Source organism: Cynocephalus volans, chromosome 9, assembly GCF_027409185.1.
Source record: "Cynocephalus volans isolate mCynVol1 chromosome 9, mCynVol1.pri, whole genome shotgun sequence".
NCBI lineage: Eukaryota > Metazoa > Chordata > Mammalia > Dermoptera > Cynocephalidae > Cynocephalus > Cynocephalus volans.
The window spans coordinates 89,317,800-89,334,612 of record NC_084468.1 but is presented as its reverse complement, the minus strand read 5'-3'; the positions used below and the strand labels follow the sequence as shown (position 1 = coordinate 89,334,612).

The 16,813-nt window shown below is 44.0% G+C and overlaps 1 protein-coding gene across 3 annotated transcripts in view; it reads right to left on the bottom strand.

Annotated features, from left to right (window-relative positions):
* Nucleotides 1–1,903: 1,903 nt before the first annotated feature.
* The window catches only part of NFKB1 (nuclear factor kappa B subunit 1), a 128,172-nt gene continuing 113,262 nt past the window's right edge, over nt 1,904–16,813 (bottom strand). For all 3 annotated transcript variants that reach the window (XM_063108728.1, XM_063108729.1, XM_063108730.1), the window contains 8 exons: nt 13,479–13,680; nt 12,796–12,965; nt 12,366–12,468; nt 9,935–10,059; nt 8,574–8,640; nt 8,074–8,246; nt 7,131–7,311; nt 1,904–4,058 (listed from right to left, as the gene is read on the bottom strand). In XM_063108728.1, coding sequence (XP_062964798.1) covers nt 3,898–4,058; nt 7,131–7,311; nt 8,074–8,246; nt 8,574–8,640; nt 9,935–10,059; nt 12,366–12,468; nt 12,796–12,965; nt 13,479–13,680 — 1,182 coding nt within the window. In that variant the 3' untranslated portion in view covers nt 1,904–3,897. The remainder of the gene's footprint in view (nt 4,059–7,130; nt 7,312–8,073; nt 8,247–8,573; nt 8,641–9,934; nt 10,060–12,365; nt 12,469–12,795; nt 12,966–13,478; nt 13,681–16,813) is intronic.

Genomic DNA, 16,813 nt, shown 5'->3' with positions numbered 1-16,813 from the left:
GGAAAGATAAAGAGATGTAGCAACCTGCAGTCCATGAATAATTCATATTTAAGCATCTTTGCTTGATATTAGGGAGAAAATCAAGTCATTTTTAACTCAGCAATATGTCCTTTTTGGGATAACCTGGGTTCATTTTGCATTTGGTTGGGTAAACTATGACTCCATCATCTTTGTACACATCTGTATGCATTTATTTTCTCTTTTAAATATAGCATCTTTTCTTCAAAAGACTTCGTATATCATTAATGAATAGTCTGTGAAGCCAGATAGGCCTGAATCTTAATCCAAAGTGAGTTACTTAAACTTCCGATCATCTGTTTTTTACTGTAAATTGGGGTTAAATATATACCACATAGAGATGTCTTGAGAATTATCATTAGAAATCATTGATCCAGGGGCTGGCAAGTTAGCTCAATTGGTTAGAGCACGGTGTTAGAACACCAAAGTCAAGGGTTTGGATTCTTGTACCAGCCAGCTGCAGAAAAAAAAAAGAAAAAGAAAAAGAAAAAAATAAAACATTGATGCAAAGGGCTGGCATGTACTAAATGCTCAGATCCAGCTCCTCCTTCCTCCTGCTAAAATGTGCAAGGCCCAGTTTGTGGGGCTGCACTCCATGGTGGTGACTGGGAACGCCTGTGCCACCTACAACCACTGCAGGGGACACAGGTGGGTACATGAGCAGCGGCAGGGCTTAATTCTGCTGAAAAAGAGACTGCCAATCCTGAAAAAATCCAGGTAATGCCTGCAGAATATAGAAATCTCAAAAGATGACCAAAGTTCTGAGGAAGCTATTTTTAAATGGTCGCCTACTGAGAGATAAGCTTTCTGGGAAGGTTTATTTCAGGCCCATTGTAGCCTTCCACCTGATCGCCTGCATTCCATTTGGCATTTATCCCCATCTGCTGGTACAATATGAAAGACACTCCTTCCAGAGACCCAGACAGCACTGGCAGACTTCGGGCTCCAGCACCGTGCAGGGGGTTCAGGCCAGCACTGAAATCCAAGAGGAAGAGTAAATTTCTGTAACCGAAGAGAAACAGGCCTTCTTATTAAAGGGGAGTGTTATTTTTAATTTCAACACAAATTGCTTAGTTGTTTCTCCTCAAGACAGCTTCTCTTTAAAGTGAAATTCTGGTATGGGAATTGTCAGAGACCTAGAGAATGTAACAATTCACTCCCCACCAAGGGCTTAAAGCATCCACCATTCTTTAATTTGCTCCTAAGTCTGCTATTTGGACGGGGCTCAGCAGAACTGCTTGTCTATTCTGGGCAGCATCAGCTGAGATAGCTTGAAGGGTAGAGAGGGGTGACTCAACAGCTGGGGGCTGGAATCGTCTGAAGGCTTCGTGCTCTTACGTGTCTAGCCATTGATGCTGGCATTGGCTGGGACCTCTGTTAAGGCTGTTGGCTGAATACCTGCACTCAGCTTCCCTATGTGGCCTCTTGGCTCCACTAAATCATGGTAACTGGGTTCTAGCAGGGAGGGATCAGGTAGACTGGGCATATTATACTTCATGACCTAAACTTGGAAGTCACTTAGCATCATTTCCACCCTTGTCACAAGTCCCCTCAGATTCATAGGAAAGGGACGTAGGCTCCTCCCCTCAGTGGGAGGAGTATCAGCATCACACTATAAGAGAGAGGACCCTGGTGTATAATAGTTTGCCACAGGGAGGAACTGGCGAAGGAACAGAGGCATGGGCTGCTTGTTTGAGATTAAGGAAAGTCAGGCCAGTATTCTTTTACTTAGTTTTCAAAAACTGAAATAATTGGGGTGGGTGGGGGGTAAAATAGTAATGTAATAGAAAACAGAAATAGAATTTTCTTTAAAAAAATATTCCCTTTATTTGGAACATGCTGTAAAATGAAGAACCTAAACTGTTTTTATATCAAGGAATAAAGTTTTGCTTAGAAAGGCATTCCCTACGTCAAGATTATTCATCCATGATGTCTAGAATTTCTATTATTTAATTTTTGATACATTTGGAAATTATTTTTATGAAAGGAGGGAGGTAGGGGTTCAGACTGATTTTTTTCCAAATGATTAACCAGTTGGAACACGTATTTACTGAATAATCTTTTTCTCATTGATTTGAAATTTTACTTTATTATATATACTAAATTGCTATATACTGTGGGGTATATACTTCTGCACTCAATATATTTATCTTCCTTCTTATCCTACCAAGATAATCTTCCAGCCCATGAGCTCTGGAGCTAGACAGAGCTGGGATAAACTCAGAAGCAGCTTAGCCATGGCCTGCTTGAACTCTTTAAGCCTCAATTTTCTTCTCTACAAATTGGGGATAATTCTACATACTCACTGGGTTTTTTCAAGATGAAATGACTTAACATGTTGTGCAAATTGTTTGGCATGGTTCCCAACCCCTTGTGCAGGCTGGGCTCTCTGGAAGCCGACTCTGAGATGGAGATTCGTGTGCAGGATGTTTATTAGGGAGTTCCCTGGAGATCAACAGCTGTGGAAGGCGGGGAAGGAAGCAGGACTGGGCAGAGGGAAAGATGAGCACAGTATGACCTCGCCCAGCCTCACAGGGAGCACTGGAGCTCAGACAGCCCTTCAGCATTGTCTCGAGCTGGATGGGCCTTTCTTCGCCCACATCGATCAGTTGTTGCATGGGGGCCACATGGCAATGGCATGGCCTTGTGGGAGGTAGCTCTTGGTAGTGCAGGCAGTCCCCAAAGTAGCTGGCAGCTAGAGTGCACTCTCAGAGCTAGGTGGCCAACAAAGACTTTGTTCAAGAGAGATTTTGGTTGCACATCACAGTGTTCACCATGGCACCTCAATGGATTTTCCCTCCTCCTTGTCTGCAACCCTTTGAGTGAAGAGCAGATCAGCAAAGCTTCATGCTAAAAGGCTCCTTGTCTGAGGCCTGCAGGTACGTTGAAATTTCAATACTTTGTGCGTCACAGAGGCATGGAGAAGACACTGAAGAGGTAGAGCGTTGCGTGCAATGGAGGAAGGCAAGGCAGTACAGTCTAGATGAGATGAGCCGGGCCAGGATTTGACAAACCCAAAGCTTTCATCTTAGGTTAAAACATGTTTCTTTTGATAACTTTTTTTGTTCAGTTCTAGATCAAAAAAAAAAAACTCTAATGGGGAATGTGAATATGATAACCAGGTTATGGAATGATCCCATGATTACAAGGAATCATCTTAGACAAGTATTCGCAGAGATAGAATAGGTGAGGTCATCAATTTGCTTTTCCTTTTATTATAAAAGTAAAATAAAAAATAGCATTTATAAATCCAACATTTTTTCCTTTGAAGTATTTGATCTAAAAAACATATTTACAATAGCAAAATGCAGAAAAGGGGGGAAATACCATTTTCAGCACTGATTGTAACTATGTTTAAATATTGACAAGTACATGTTTTTTATTTTTCAAATCACAGAGAAAAAGCAATAAGCCCTTTTTATTGCACGCAAAGTACTATCATTTAAAAAAATCCCTTTTCTTGATCTTTAATGTGAATATCTAGCCATGCTGTGGACGGCTAGAAAGAATACCAGGTGGGGACAGTGATAACTTTTAACGATGGTGGGAAACAGCAGAGGGACGGCAGCAATGACAACAGAAAGCAGCTGTAATCCAGGAGCAGCCGGTAAAGCTCAATAGGCTACCTCACCCCCAACGATGCACCAGCTCAGCTGAGCGCTGTGATCGCTAGATACTATCTGTAGGTAAACCAAACTAAAATTTATTTAAGAACCAAGAAAGGAAGCCAAATTTAAAAGGCCTTGGATTAAATCAAGAATGATTCAGGCGGCCAGTTTTCTTCTGAGCACCTTTGGATGCACTTTACCTTCCTTCCTTTGGACAATGCACTGGAATTTTAGCGCTCTGGTTTACGTTGCGTGGGAATTCGCCAGCAGGCTAAATTTTGCCTTCTATAGGTCCTTCCTGCCTGTAGTCATGGGGCATTTTGTTAAGAGTTAGCAACGAGCTGCCGCTGGTCAGAGACTCTGTAAAGCTGAGTTTGTGGAAGGATGTCTCCACGCCACTGTCACAGATGCTGTCGTTGTCTTGAAGCTCATCTGAGGGGAGAAAACATGAATTCATGGGGGGCACTGCCAGGACCGAGGCAAAGGCATTACTCTCATATACCTAACACTCCAGAGGGGCTCCCAGTTTGGCTCTAAAGGCTCATGGACTCCTGTGTAGACGACTCCTGCCCACTGGCTTCCACCAGCCCCTGCATGACACCCGCCTGCCCCTGCTCCTCAGTACTGCCTACAGTGATGTGAGGGCAGAAGATACCATGTATCACGCAAACTGTGAAGACATCAGAATTAGCCACGTTTGCACATCTTTCTCTTGCACGCTAGTCTTGCGTTTACTGGAATCTTTTCTGAATTCTCTTGACTCAAGGTGCACCTTTCATTCTTAGAAATCAGGTGTACTTTTCCAACCACTGTATTACTATTTCATAGCCAGGGAAATTGCTGAACCTAAGCAAAATAAATTGGTAACCAAAGTAGGAACTAAAAATGAGGTATCTCTCTGGGCCTCATATGCTATTAAACAGTATACAGTGCCTCAAAAACATTTTTGGTAGCAAAAAAATAAAGTGATTTTGATGAAAATGAGCCTCTACTGAAAAATGAGGTTCAATTCTCGTTGTTGAGAAGTATCCTTAGGGATCTGACCAATGTGAATTATTTGCTATATAAAGACAACAACCAAGGAAACAGAAGCCTAATACACACTAAACAAAATGCTATCTTCTTATGTATCAAAATCTAATATTAGAATAGTAAGACTTTAGGGACGACCCCGTGGCTCACTCGGGAGAGTGCAGCGCTGGGAGCACGGCGACACTCCCGCCGCGGGTTCGGATCCTATATAGGGATGGCCAGTGCGCTCACTGGCTGAGCGCGGTCACAAAAAAAGGACCAAAAAAAAAAAAAAAAAAAAAAGAATATTAAAACTTTAGTAGCAGTGGCATAGCTACTGTCTTGGTATTGATTGATTTACTCAATCACCCAATCTTTATTGGGTGCCTATTGAATGCTAGAAACTGTGAGGTATTTTAAAAATAACTACAAGTTAAGGGTTTAATGCTTAAGTTTTTCCTTTTTAAATATATAAGTATTCACTTTTTTCTTTGAATATTTATGTAGAAGGAGCCCTGGGTCATGAGACAGGAGATCTGGGTTGTTTTCCTGGTAGATACATTACTCCTTTCTAAACTGTGCAAAATGACACTTGTTCTAACTCCCCTACCAAAGACCCCCTGACAAGGTGACATTGGCACTGAAACTGAATGGCAGGAAGGAGCCAGCCAGGTGAGGAGCTTTCCAGGGAAGGGGAAGAAGAGGGTCCAAGGCCTTAGGGCCAGATGAGACTACTGACCTGGGGGAGCAGCGGGAACACTTGGGAGCAGGAGGGGAGCAGGGAGGGAGGAAGAGTGTATCTAAGCAATGTTTAAAAGAGCAAATGGGTAAAGCAGGGACATGGTCTTATCTTTAAAGCCTCAAACAATGCTAAGCTCACAGCACGTGTTCAATAAGGACTTTTTGAATGGATGAAAGAACTGTAGGGCATACAACAGGAGTAACATCACCTCACTGATGAGGAGCTGCTGTGGGAATCTGGCAGGAAATGAGTGGACTGGACTAGGGTGGTTCTCATAGAGAGGAAGAAACTTGAGGGGTTCGATGGCAGACAATTAGGGCCAGGAGGTACTCAGGGGTAATTTGTAGAATTCTGTCTTAACCCGCTGGAGGATGGCAGTGCTTCTGACAGATGTGGCCAATACTGAAGTGAGTGGGGTATTAGGAGTTCTGTGCAGAGAAGTAAGCAGGGCTTAGGATTGGACTCTGAGGGCTGCAACTCTACAAGGTGAGCGTGGAGGAGGCAGCGAGGTGAGTGTGCCATGGCAAAGCCATGAGTGACACACGCATGTCGAGAGGATGAGAAGGACGGTGACTACAGCAGGCATGATGGAGTGGTGGGAGCGGAACCCCAGCTCCAGGGGTCCAGGAGAGGACAGAAGGTGAAGGAGTAGAAAGAACAACTCTAAAAAAATTCTGAGAAGCTTCGCTGTGTAGGGGAACAGAGAAATTGGACTGTAGCTAAAGGGGATGTTGGATCAAGAGAGTGATTTTTTTTGTTTGTTTTGTTTTTAGAGATGAGGAAATTACAGCATGCTTGCTAGGTGATCCAGTCAGGAGGGAGGAACTACTAATGCAGGACAGAAAGAGGCAAGAATTACAGGAGCAAGGACCTGGGGAAGGGAGGAGTGTGGACCCAGGAGAGTGGCTGCTCTTCAGCTGGGCACAGACATTTAGCCCACTGAGCCCGGATGGAAGGCTGCCAATGTGGGCACAGGCACAGGTAGGCCAGCAGACTTGATGGTGCAAAGATGACAGGGTTCTAGTTGCTTCTATGTCTTCAATGGAGTGTGAGGCAAAGGTACTGGATGAGAGGGAAGGGGTGTTGAGCATTTGGAAAGAGAAAGCATGCAATGGTTGTTTAGAGAGTGGGAGAAAATTATAAAAAATTATAAAGTTATAGAGAAATGTAGGATTATTGAGCTGTGTTGAGAGTCCATTCCCTATGGTTATGTTTTTTTTGGTGGGATGACAGATGGCACCATTAATTGTGGGAGACAAAGTCAGTGTCATGGGCATGGGAGAGGAGGTTGAAGGAAGAAGGAGATCACTGGAGAGGGGCAAGTGGAGGAACTGAGTCTGGTATGGTGGGAAAAATCACAGCATCAGTCTCTCATCTGGGTGCTAGCTTTGGTTCTACAAACCTTGTGCTGTGCATTTTTCTCCCTTTGTATCTCTTTCTCTCTTTAAATTTAAGAAATGAGAGAAATAACGTTACCTTAACTATGCACATCATGTTGTTTTTAGGTATTTATTGAGAATCTAAGTAACTCATGTGTCCATGTGACTGTCCATGGGAACAGTCTCCTCGTTTGAACGGTAAAGTCAGGAGGGGTAGAGGGTAAGCCCCAGGGTAGACAGACACACAGGAAAGTATATTCAGGACATGATGGGGGGAAGGGAACTGCCATGGCGTATCGCAAGAGAACTGAAGACACCAGCCTGGGGAAGCAGAAAATACCTCTACTGCTTTTCCTGTCTTTTTTTCTTTACCTATTTGCTGCCGTGTGGAGGAAGGCGAGAGAGGCAGCGAGCGGGCCTGAGAGGTGGTCTTCACTGGGCTGGAGGCTGCGGTTGCTGAGGTGCAGAAGGCCGCCTGGATCACTTCGATTGCTTCGGTGTAGCCCATCTGGCTCAGGGCCTCCACCAGCTCTTTGACTGTACCCCCAGAGACCTGCGGGAAAGAAACGAAGGGCGAGAATATTCTTGTGTTCAAGACCCTGTGCAGCTGTAGACACCAACACCCCATCTCTTCCCTCTTCCCTTCCCTCTTCCATGCTGTCTCTTCCACTCAGAGAGAGCCAGGTGCTCCTGGGACGGGCAGAGAGAAGAGCGACTAAGAAAGCAGTCTTTGAATCAAGTTTTCTATATCCACTCAAAGACCGCTCAGGAAATCACAGAGAGCGATGAGTGAAGTGCTGAGACAGAGACTCCGCCTAAAGTGACGTCCATGCAGCACCCTGTGTAAACTGAGGCTATGAAATCCACTGAGAAACAATAGCTAGCAAGGAAAATTTCAACAGAAAGTCACTTCACCCCATGGTTTTCTACCTGTTATGTTTAGAAATGAAAGCACCATCTCACAGAATGCTGACTCCTTGTCCTGACACAGATCAAGGCATATTCTTGGGGATAGGAAGATATGCATGTTGAATACAGTCTGTCGTGTCTGTTCAGAGGGATCAAAGTTCTGTGACCCTCTAAGTAGCATTTTGATAGGAAGTCCCCAGGTATTTGAAAACAGGGAAAATCTCAAGGTCTCTGAAAACAGCATTTCCAGGAAGGTGGGTGTCCATCCTGGCCTGGGTCACCCTTCCAGACTCTGGGCAATGGCTGATTTTCTTCCTCAGATCTAAGGAACAGGGTAGGGGATTATGCCCTGGCCAGTGGGGTTGAGAGTAAAGTCAAATAAAAGTGGATAAATATGAAGTGTTACCTCATAGTTGTCCATAAGAGTCTTGGAGGGAGCAGGACTCAGCCGGAAGGCATTATTAAGTATCCCCAGACCTAATTTCTGTGCCAGAGTAGCCCAGTTTTTGTCTGGATCAGGGATTTCTAGCAACTTGTAGAGCTGCAACTTTGCATCTTCGGTCAGCTGTTTCATGTCTCCTGGAGGAAATGAAGGAGAAACACGGTTGTATCACCCTATGATCTGGAGGGACCGGTCACTGCCACCTTGCTGGCCCTCCAACTCCTGGTTGAAGCAACCTAGCTACTCTACTTGAAAGTCGGCAGAAGCTCCGCTGAGTAACAGAAGTATATTCACAGTAGATTAAAACTGGATATTGTCCTTTACATACCTCCAGGATCTTTTGATTCTGAAATAAGAACTGTGCCTTTCACAGTACACACTGGATAATGCTGATTCTCCTTCCCCTTTAAACGATAGCATGGAGATAACACTGGTTAAGAGAATCTGGTTCCACCACAACCCACCTTGTGCCAGTAAATCATCAGATGTAAACTCTGGCTCATATGGTTTCCCATTTAATATGTCAAACACCTGTTGGGAAGAAAAATACAGGAAAACATTACTGAAGAGTCCACTGGGAAATCTGTCTCTATTCTGAAGAACTCAGCATGTCCCTCTTAGGAAGTCCCAGCACCCTAAAGGTGGAAGAACAGATTTGGGGGCTTTGGGCTGGGAGGTGTGCTCTGCAGGAACTGAGAGCGGGCAGGAGTACTTAAGATACCCTCACAGAGTCAGAGCCATGACCCTTCTAAGGGACAGAGGCAGTCCAGGCCACCAAGCCAGCCACCACTTGGTCAGAGAGCTGGGTCAGCACTGAGCTTACTCAGAGCTGCAAAGCTGTATCCCCTCGCTGTCCCCTCCACCCTAGTAAAAGGCTTATGAGAATGAATTTTATAAGCTTGCTCAAACTGAGATGTATATATGCTCATAAGACTTGGTATTAGTCTTCTGGCACCATTTATATTTTAACTGAGCTTCCAGAAATGTCTTAGGTTAAAAAATAAACTACACAGCTATGGAGACCTTTTTGGTGTTCTCTGTAGTGACTGTTGCTGGCTGACCTAGGTAAGAACAGCATAGGGTCACTGAAGTGGTTTATCTTTCTGTGCTCTGTGGTGAGGCCTTCTGGGGAAATGAGGTGCTAACATAAAGGGAGAACCATGTGGTCTCTACCAGGGTCACTCAGCTCACCACAAACAGGCTGCAAGAGGCATGAGAGCAGTTCTTAGATGTGGAACAGTACCCACCCCTAAAAAAATCGATTTTGTTGTGTTGGAGATCTGCAGGCTGCCCACCTCCTCCCTCTAGCTGTTCTCCCTGGGCCAAAAAGACCTAGTAACTGCTTTTTACTTTCAGATCTCAGTTTAGTGGAGTTTCCAGGGAGGCCTTTCATCTATTCACTGTTTATATTTATTGGAATCCTCAGAAGAATTCCCAGTTGATTTTTATGCTCAGAAATCACTTAACCTAATTTCAAAGCAAACAATAACATTTACCCTAGCTTCAGAAATTGAGATGGTAACAATTCTGGTGTGAGTTCAGAATGGGTCATTCTTACGTGAGTTTTGTGTTTTCTCTTCCTAAGCCGCTCTCACATCTCAGCTCTGATCTGATTAGGCTACACTTTTACACTCAGAACTCAGCTGACCTAGATCTTTCATGGATAGGTTTTTCAAGATAAATATGGCTCTTGACAAGCAGACTTTCTTAAAAATAAAAGGCATGTTCTTTGGAGAATAAAGCCCCAGGAAGACCATCTGTTCTCATATTCCTGAACCTCTGGCTTTCTCAGGAGCAGTCATTAGGCAGCCTGAGCAGTACCCACCTGCCAGCTGGTGGCCATGTCTAGAGGGGTAGTTCCAGGCACGACTCCTTCATCCTCTCCAGCCTTTTCCCAAGAGTCATCCAGGTCATAGAGAGGCTCAAAGTTCTCCACCAGGGGATCTGCTCCTGCAAAGTCAGGTTACACTGCATTTGGTAAACCCTGATCTTACCAACTTCCAACTGCCGGCAGGGGTCAGATTTCCAGAGGTGAAGCACAGTAGCTGCTAGAGGCGATTACCTGGATAATTTCGAATGCATAAAACATGTTTCTACTGAAATATCCAGAGAACGTCTTTTTAAATTTTAATTTACTTTGACTGTAAAGGTGTCTTACAATACCCTGTATAGCTAAGGACACTATTGAAAACAAAAGACTTTGAATACTCTGACTTTCACATTTAACTCTATAGGATATTTTTTATCTGATGATACATCTTTAATCTGAGGATTAATGGACGGCAGTTTACAGGGACTAGGGTGCATCCTCAGGGTTAAGGTCCTAAATGTTCAAATTAATGTCTGCCAATGTGCATTTCTCAGCTTTGTCTCTTGCTTGCTCAAAAGAGCAAAGACACTTGATGTCTAGTGACAGCATGTCAGCTTTATTTCTGGGTACTGCACTGATCCTTAAACAAAAAGCACCAAAATAATTTCTGCAGGTTATGTTGTGTAGTTATACATACATGTGTGTATATATGTGTAGTCAGTGGAAAACTGGGGGCTAATGAATCTTGGGAAATCGTCTGTTTTTTAGCTTCCAGCAAGTAACTAGAAGTAACCCAAAGATTAGAGCAAGTTTCTTCTCAAAGGCTCAGTGTCTACTGTTATGACAGAGTGTTTAGCTTGATGTGTAAGCTCTGCACACCCTTCTGGGATTAGGAACTTGTTTTTATCTTGCTGGGAGAACATGTGATTTGGGCCAACTTCAGTAGAAGGAGAGTGCCTAATGAGAGCCAAAGAAGGATCTTCATGCTGTTTCTTGACTTCAGTCTCCCATTGTTGGCCTGATCTATGAGGCAGTAAGTGTAATCTAACCATGAAAACAGTGGAGAGACTAAGATGAACAATTTGCAGGACTGGAGGGGCTGAGCTATATCTGTTCCTTAAGTGACATTCTTCATGACTTAGAGCTCAGGACTAGGTTTTCCATCTAAGTTGTTTCACTTATATATCAGAGAAACTATAACTTGCTACTCCCTTCACAAGATTCTAAGAATTCTAAGAATTTGAAAGTTATAACTTCTTGCCTGAAGGCATTTCTGAATTATAACCAGTGACTTCCAAAACTATTCACACACAATGCATTCACAGTCACTCGTTTTAGGAAAAGTTCAATTTGACAAAGGAGAAAAAGAAAAGGCTGCTGCTTATTTGGGATATGATTTTACTTGTCAGAAAAACATGGTATCCCCAAAGAAAAAGTTCCTGTATCTTTAACATGGTACTTTACCCTGCTCTGTTTTCTTGAATTTGTGATGCATTTACCTTCTAAAAATTTTTTTTAATGACCTCTAAAGTAAATCAGATATGTAAGGGCATACTCTAGATACTGATTTTGTTATACATTTTTGAGGTTCTAAATATGCAAGGCACTGGAGATTTGAGGATGAGCAGAAATAATTTTCTATACTTCACAGGACTAGAGAATTAAGTGGAATAACACCTGCAAATCCATGAGCAGAGTAGAGGAGAGAAAGAGTACAGAGAATAAAGTCTGGGAGTTCAGACTGCGGAGGTATGATTCATAGCTCTGCCACTTACTGCGTCCCTGGTGTGGAACCTGGTAGACTGTTTAGTCTGTTTCCTTGGCTCTTAGAAGGGAATGATACTAATGGTACTTACCTGCAATGGTTATTGTGGATTAAATGAGATTAAATGAGACAGTGCACAGAGTGCCTAGCACAATGCCTGGTACACAGTAAGATCAAAAAACAAGAGCAATTTTTAGTGCTGTGCACCGTAACAGTACTCAATATATGGTCCATTTGCTTATTCCTATTACTTCAATTTCTAAGAGACTTTTCTTGCAAAAGGACTTTTTAAAATTATTTCTTAAGTCTTTTTCTTCTGGGAACTTCTAACATGATCTGACACTGGTACTGCTCAGAACTCTATAAGGAATTAACCTCTAAGAATTCTACAAGGAAGTAACCTTACTTTCAGAAGTGACAGTCAATCTAAACAACCAAAACTCAATACAAACAGATGAACCAGAGAATAAAAACTAACATGACTAGCAGAGTGAAACACAGGATTACTAGTCCAAATAGTGCCTTTATGGCAGTTAAAATGGGAATTGCTGTATATTTTTTATTTACCCAAACCTTTCTGCAGCAAGGCTGTGGCTTAAGGAAGGTGACGTGGCTGCTCTACTGAAGTTGGGTTTGCATTTCTGAAAATATTTTCCATCAGTGACTGCCAGGCCACCTTACCTGCTGCTTTGAGAAGAGCTGCCAGCCTTGTGGACCCTCTCCCAGCTGCTATATGCAGGGGTGTAGTTCCATCATAGGTGGTACTGTCCACATGGGCATCACCCTGAAATCGAGCCCAACAGAAAGCAGTTAGTAGAAGGTTCTCTTGCCCTTTTGTCCCCACCTTACCCTGTCTGCATGGACACTCGGCTCATATTACTACCCTAGTTGCTACTTTGGGCTGGCTTTGCCATTGAAGAAATCCCCAATTAGAGATTCTGTGCAGGGGGTAGGGGCAATGCCTAAAGGTGCTACTCTGAAGCCTTCATACATATTAAATAAATAGAGCTGACTGCAGGGAGAAAAGCTGTTACTGACATCATTCTTTGAAAAAATTTCCCTAAATCCCCACTGAGAACTTAATGTAAAGGCAAATAAGTGCATCCTTCACCTCCAGGAGCAGGCAGCCCGCCAAGGAGATGTTGTCGTGCTCCACAGCCAGGTGCAGTGCTGTGCGCCCAGACTTCTGCTCCTGAGCGTTGACATCTGCCCCAGCGGCCACCAGCAGCAGCAGGCATGGCAGGCTATTGCTCATCACGGCTATGTGAATGGCATTCAGACCTAAAGCCCAAGCACAGGGACAGTCATAGGGTGGGAAGGCTGCTCCCAGTATGGCCCTCGGTGAAGCTGAAGGAAATGGCAAAAACTGGATGATAGGGAGGGAGGTAGTCAGGTTTCAACACTACTAGTACTGCAAAAGTCTCTACTCAAGATATTTTTAAAAGCACTATAAGTCTATTGTTCTGCCTTTAAACTCCACAGTCTCCTATTATGTTCTCAGGAGACATGGAGGGTAAATAAATATTCTCTGAATAAACGATGCTTTATATACTTCAAGACAACGTTTGCTCAGGCCTCTGCTGTTTCCTTCTACTGCCCCAATACTCCAAGTCATCTTTAAAGGAATTAGCTATGGTGAGCAACAGAAAGCAACCACAAGAAATGATGAATTCCAGGTGACTAAGGAAAGCACCTTTGGGTGCAAATCAAACAACACACATTTATCAAATACATACTCGTTCTTTAGAAAGTGGACAAAGAAGGTTGTGCCAATGATGAGAGATTGTCTCTTACCTTCCCCATTGGGGTGGTCGATAAGTAGTGCTGCCTTTTTGTGCTTGAGCAAGACACTGAGAATCTTATCATGTCCTTCTTTGGCGGCTAGGTGCAAAACAGAGTCACCCAAGCGGTCCAGGAGACTCAGGTCAGCCCCAGTCCTCAGCAAATCCTCCACAACATCTTCCTGCTTAGTGATCACTGCCAAGTGCAAGGGAGTCTGGGAAGTGGGGAAGGGGCAGGAGATACACTGGTCAGCAGTGAGCATTTATAACCCACAGCTTGGTAGCTGTCACTGCAATAGGTAGGGTCACACTGCAGGGCCATTTCCCATTCCCAGATGACCTCCTGACCCTTCCTTGCAAGTGAGTTACTCCTTGCTCCATACCATATGCTAATGAAGTATGTATACTAGACTAACATTTAGCCATTTAATACTTAGGGTTATTTTTTATTTACAACTCTCAACAGCTTTCTTGTTTCAAACAACAGCCCACTAATTGTTGATATTTTAACTCATCCAGTAGCAAATTTCGTTTTCTTGAGTTTCTAGTAGGAAGCTATATTCAGCTGATAATTCCATATCTTAAATTAAATCAAGGCTATGGTTTTACTGAAGAAATTTAAATGAACTACTCAATAAAAAACCAATTAACAATGGTGCCATTAACAATGGTGCCATCATTTTATACTGACATGGAAAATAAATTTACTAATTTTTTTTCATGTTTATTTATTAATATTATTATTTTTTTACATTCTAAGATTTTGTTTTGGAGCAGTTGGGGGGAGGGGAGAGAGGAAGGGGGAAGGAAATAGGGTGGGAGAAGGAGGACGGAGGGGGCATGGTTGAGGCCCATGGCACTCCCCTCATTCCTGCAGGGAGACCAGGGGCCTTCCAATGGTGGCTTGGTCATTGCTGGGCTGGATGCAGATGACAAGAGGGTGTGGCTGAAGCCCTCAGCCCCCCACTGCCCTGGCTCAGGAAACCAGGGGGCTTCCAGCAGTGACTCAGTAGTCATTGCTGAGCTGGTTGCTGATGTCAGGGGGGTGTGACTGAAGTCCTTGGCTCCCCACTGCCCCAGCTGGGGAGCCTGGGGTGTTTCCAGTGGTGGCTCATTGGTTGTTGCTGGGCTGGTTATGGGTGTCAGGGGGGCATTGCTGAAGCCCGAGGCCCCCCACTGCCCCAGATCAGGAGCCTGGGGCACTTCCTGTGGTGGCTCTGTGGTTGTTGCTGGTCTGGTTGCCAGTGTCAGTGGGACAAGACTGAGGCCCTCAGCCCCCCACTGCCCCAGCTTGGGAGCCCAGGGTGCTTCCTGTGGTGGCTCGGTACTCGTTGCAGGGCTAGTTATGGATGTTGGGGGGCATGGCTGAGGCCCTTGGCCATCTCCCTTCCCTGGCTTGGGAGCCCAGAGGGTTTCCAGTCCTTCCAGGTTTTATAGGTGTTCTTTGGTGATGTGAGACCTTTACTAGTTAATATCACACTTTGGGGCCAGCCCTGTGGCTCACTCGGAAGAGTGCGGTGCTGATAGCGCCGATGCCGCAGGTTTGGATCCTATATAGGGATGGCCGGTTGGCTCACCTGGGAGAGTGTAGTGCAGACAACACCAAGCCAAGGGTTATGATCCCCTTACCAGTCAAAAAAAAAAAAAATCACACTTTGTCTCTGGTCTGTGAGTATTTCATTTTTTCTTTCAGTTCTGTGTTGGATTATTTGCTGTTCCCACCACTTAAACTCTGCACTGGAACTAATTTGTTGTCTTTTGCTTACTTCTAAAATGGGGGAACTTCCTGTGGGGACCAGTACTTGAGTCCTGGGTTGAGCTAAATTGCTGCTTTGCTGCTGATTCCCTGGGGAAGGCTTTTTGTGCAGCTCAGGTTTTAATGTTGACCTTGTATATACTTCTTGGTCTTGTGAGCTCCAGTACACCTGGGTTGTGTAGAAACTCTGGTCTGGGCCTGAGACTTTTCAGTAAACTGCACCCCCTGCAGATCTGTATTCCTGACCAGTCTCCACTGAGTGGTCCTGTGCTGATTGGAGGGCAGATTAGCTGTCCATGCTGTGCACCAATGCTCCCCCAGTAGGTTCAACTCCCCCACCTCTCACACTCCAAACACTTTGAATGGGATGGTCCATGCGCAGTTCCCTTGCAGTGATTCACTGGCCTCTAAGTGGCTCCTTGCTCCTGTGTGGGTCCATGAAAAGCCTGTTAGTGGTCTTGGTGGCCCTCAGGCCAGCACTTCTTCTCCCCTGCTGCCTCCAAACAACTTCATATGAAGGGGACAGCTGCAGCTTTTGCCAGCTCTTGCTCCATGTGCTCACCAGCTCCAGCCTTAAAGTGGCCAGGATTCTAAACGGTGGGAATAATCCTTTCTTTCTCTCATTGTGGCTACTCCTGTCTTCATGAACTCCGTGGGTCTCACCTCCTCTTCTCCTGAGCTCTAGCAGCCCCAGCGTGGCAGTCATTACTTTTTAATAGTTGTAAGTTGGTTGATTTGTGAGAGAGAGAGTGATACTGGGGACTGTCTATTCTGCACTCTTGACTGAAAGCCCCCTAAATTAACTAAATTAAAAAATATTGTTCCATGGACCAGCTCCATAAGACCAATCAATACAACTCTATAAGCCTCCATTTCTTTTTTTAGATTTATTTTATTTATTGAAACATAATTGATTGTACATATCTGTGGGGTACAGCATCTCACCCCCATTTTATAAAATATGTTATAGGATTCTAAATTACATACCAGGACAATACAACTGTCTCACTAAGAGGGCAAAGATGAACAAAAAAGCTTTGCTGTGATACGTAATAGATACTTAAATAGTCCATTTGACTCCCCTGCCCACAAAGTCGTACTTCAGAGAGTGCAAATGAGATGTTTTGAAAACTTTGTTTTCAAAAATGAGCACAACAAACACAATCACAAAAGAATCTTTCAAAGAACTGAGGTCACTGACAGAAACAGCAATATATTTTTATATAAATCAGTCTATTTCACAGGAATCTATGAAATCCAGCCTGTCTAATGATAATTTGCTTAAACTTTCCCTTTCAGGGACCAGTGACCGGCTGCAGCAAAGCAGCAGGTGGGCCACCTGAACCCTAGCTGCTGTAGTTGACCAATGTACGCAAGAACTCACGGGATGAATGATGCCTGGGCCATTTAAATACCAATTACAGTGTTTATTTAGTATAACAGAAACAAGACAGGATTTTTTGGGCCAAATTATCACTTTTCCTAATTTTTTCATCTTCTAGGACTATAACCCTGGCTTGAAATGGAATAATGCCCTCAAAACTTTAGATGTTGCCAAGAGCATTCCTCTCAAAAAATAACTAAGTCAATAG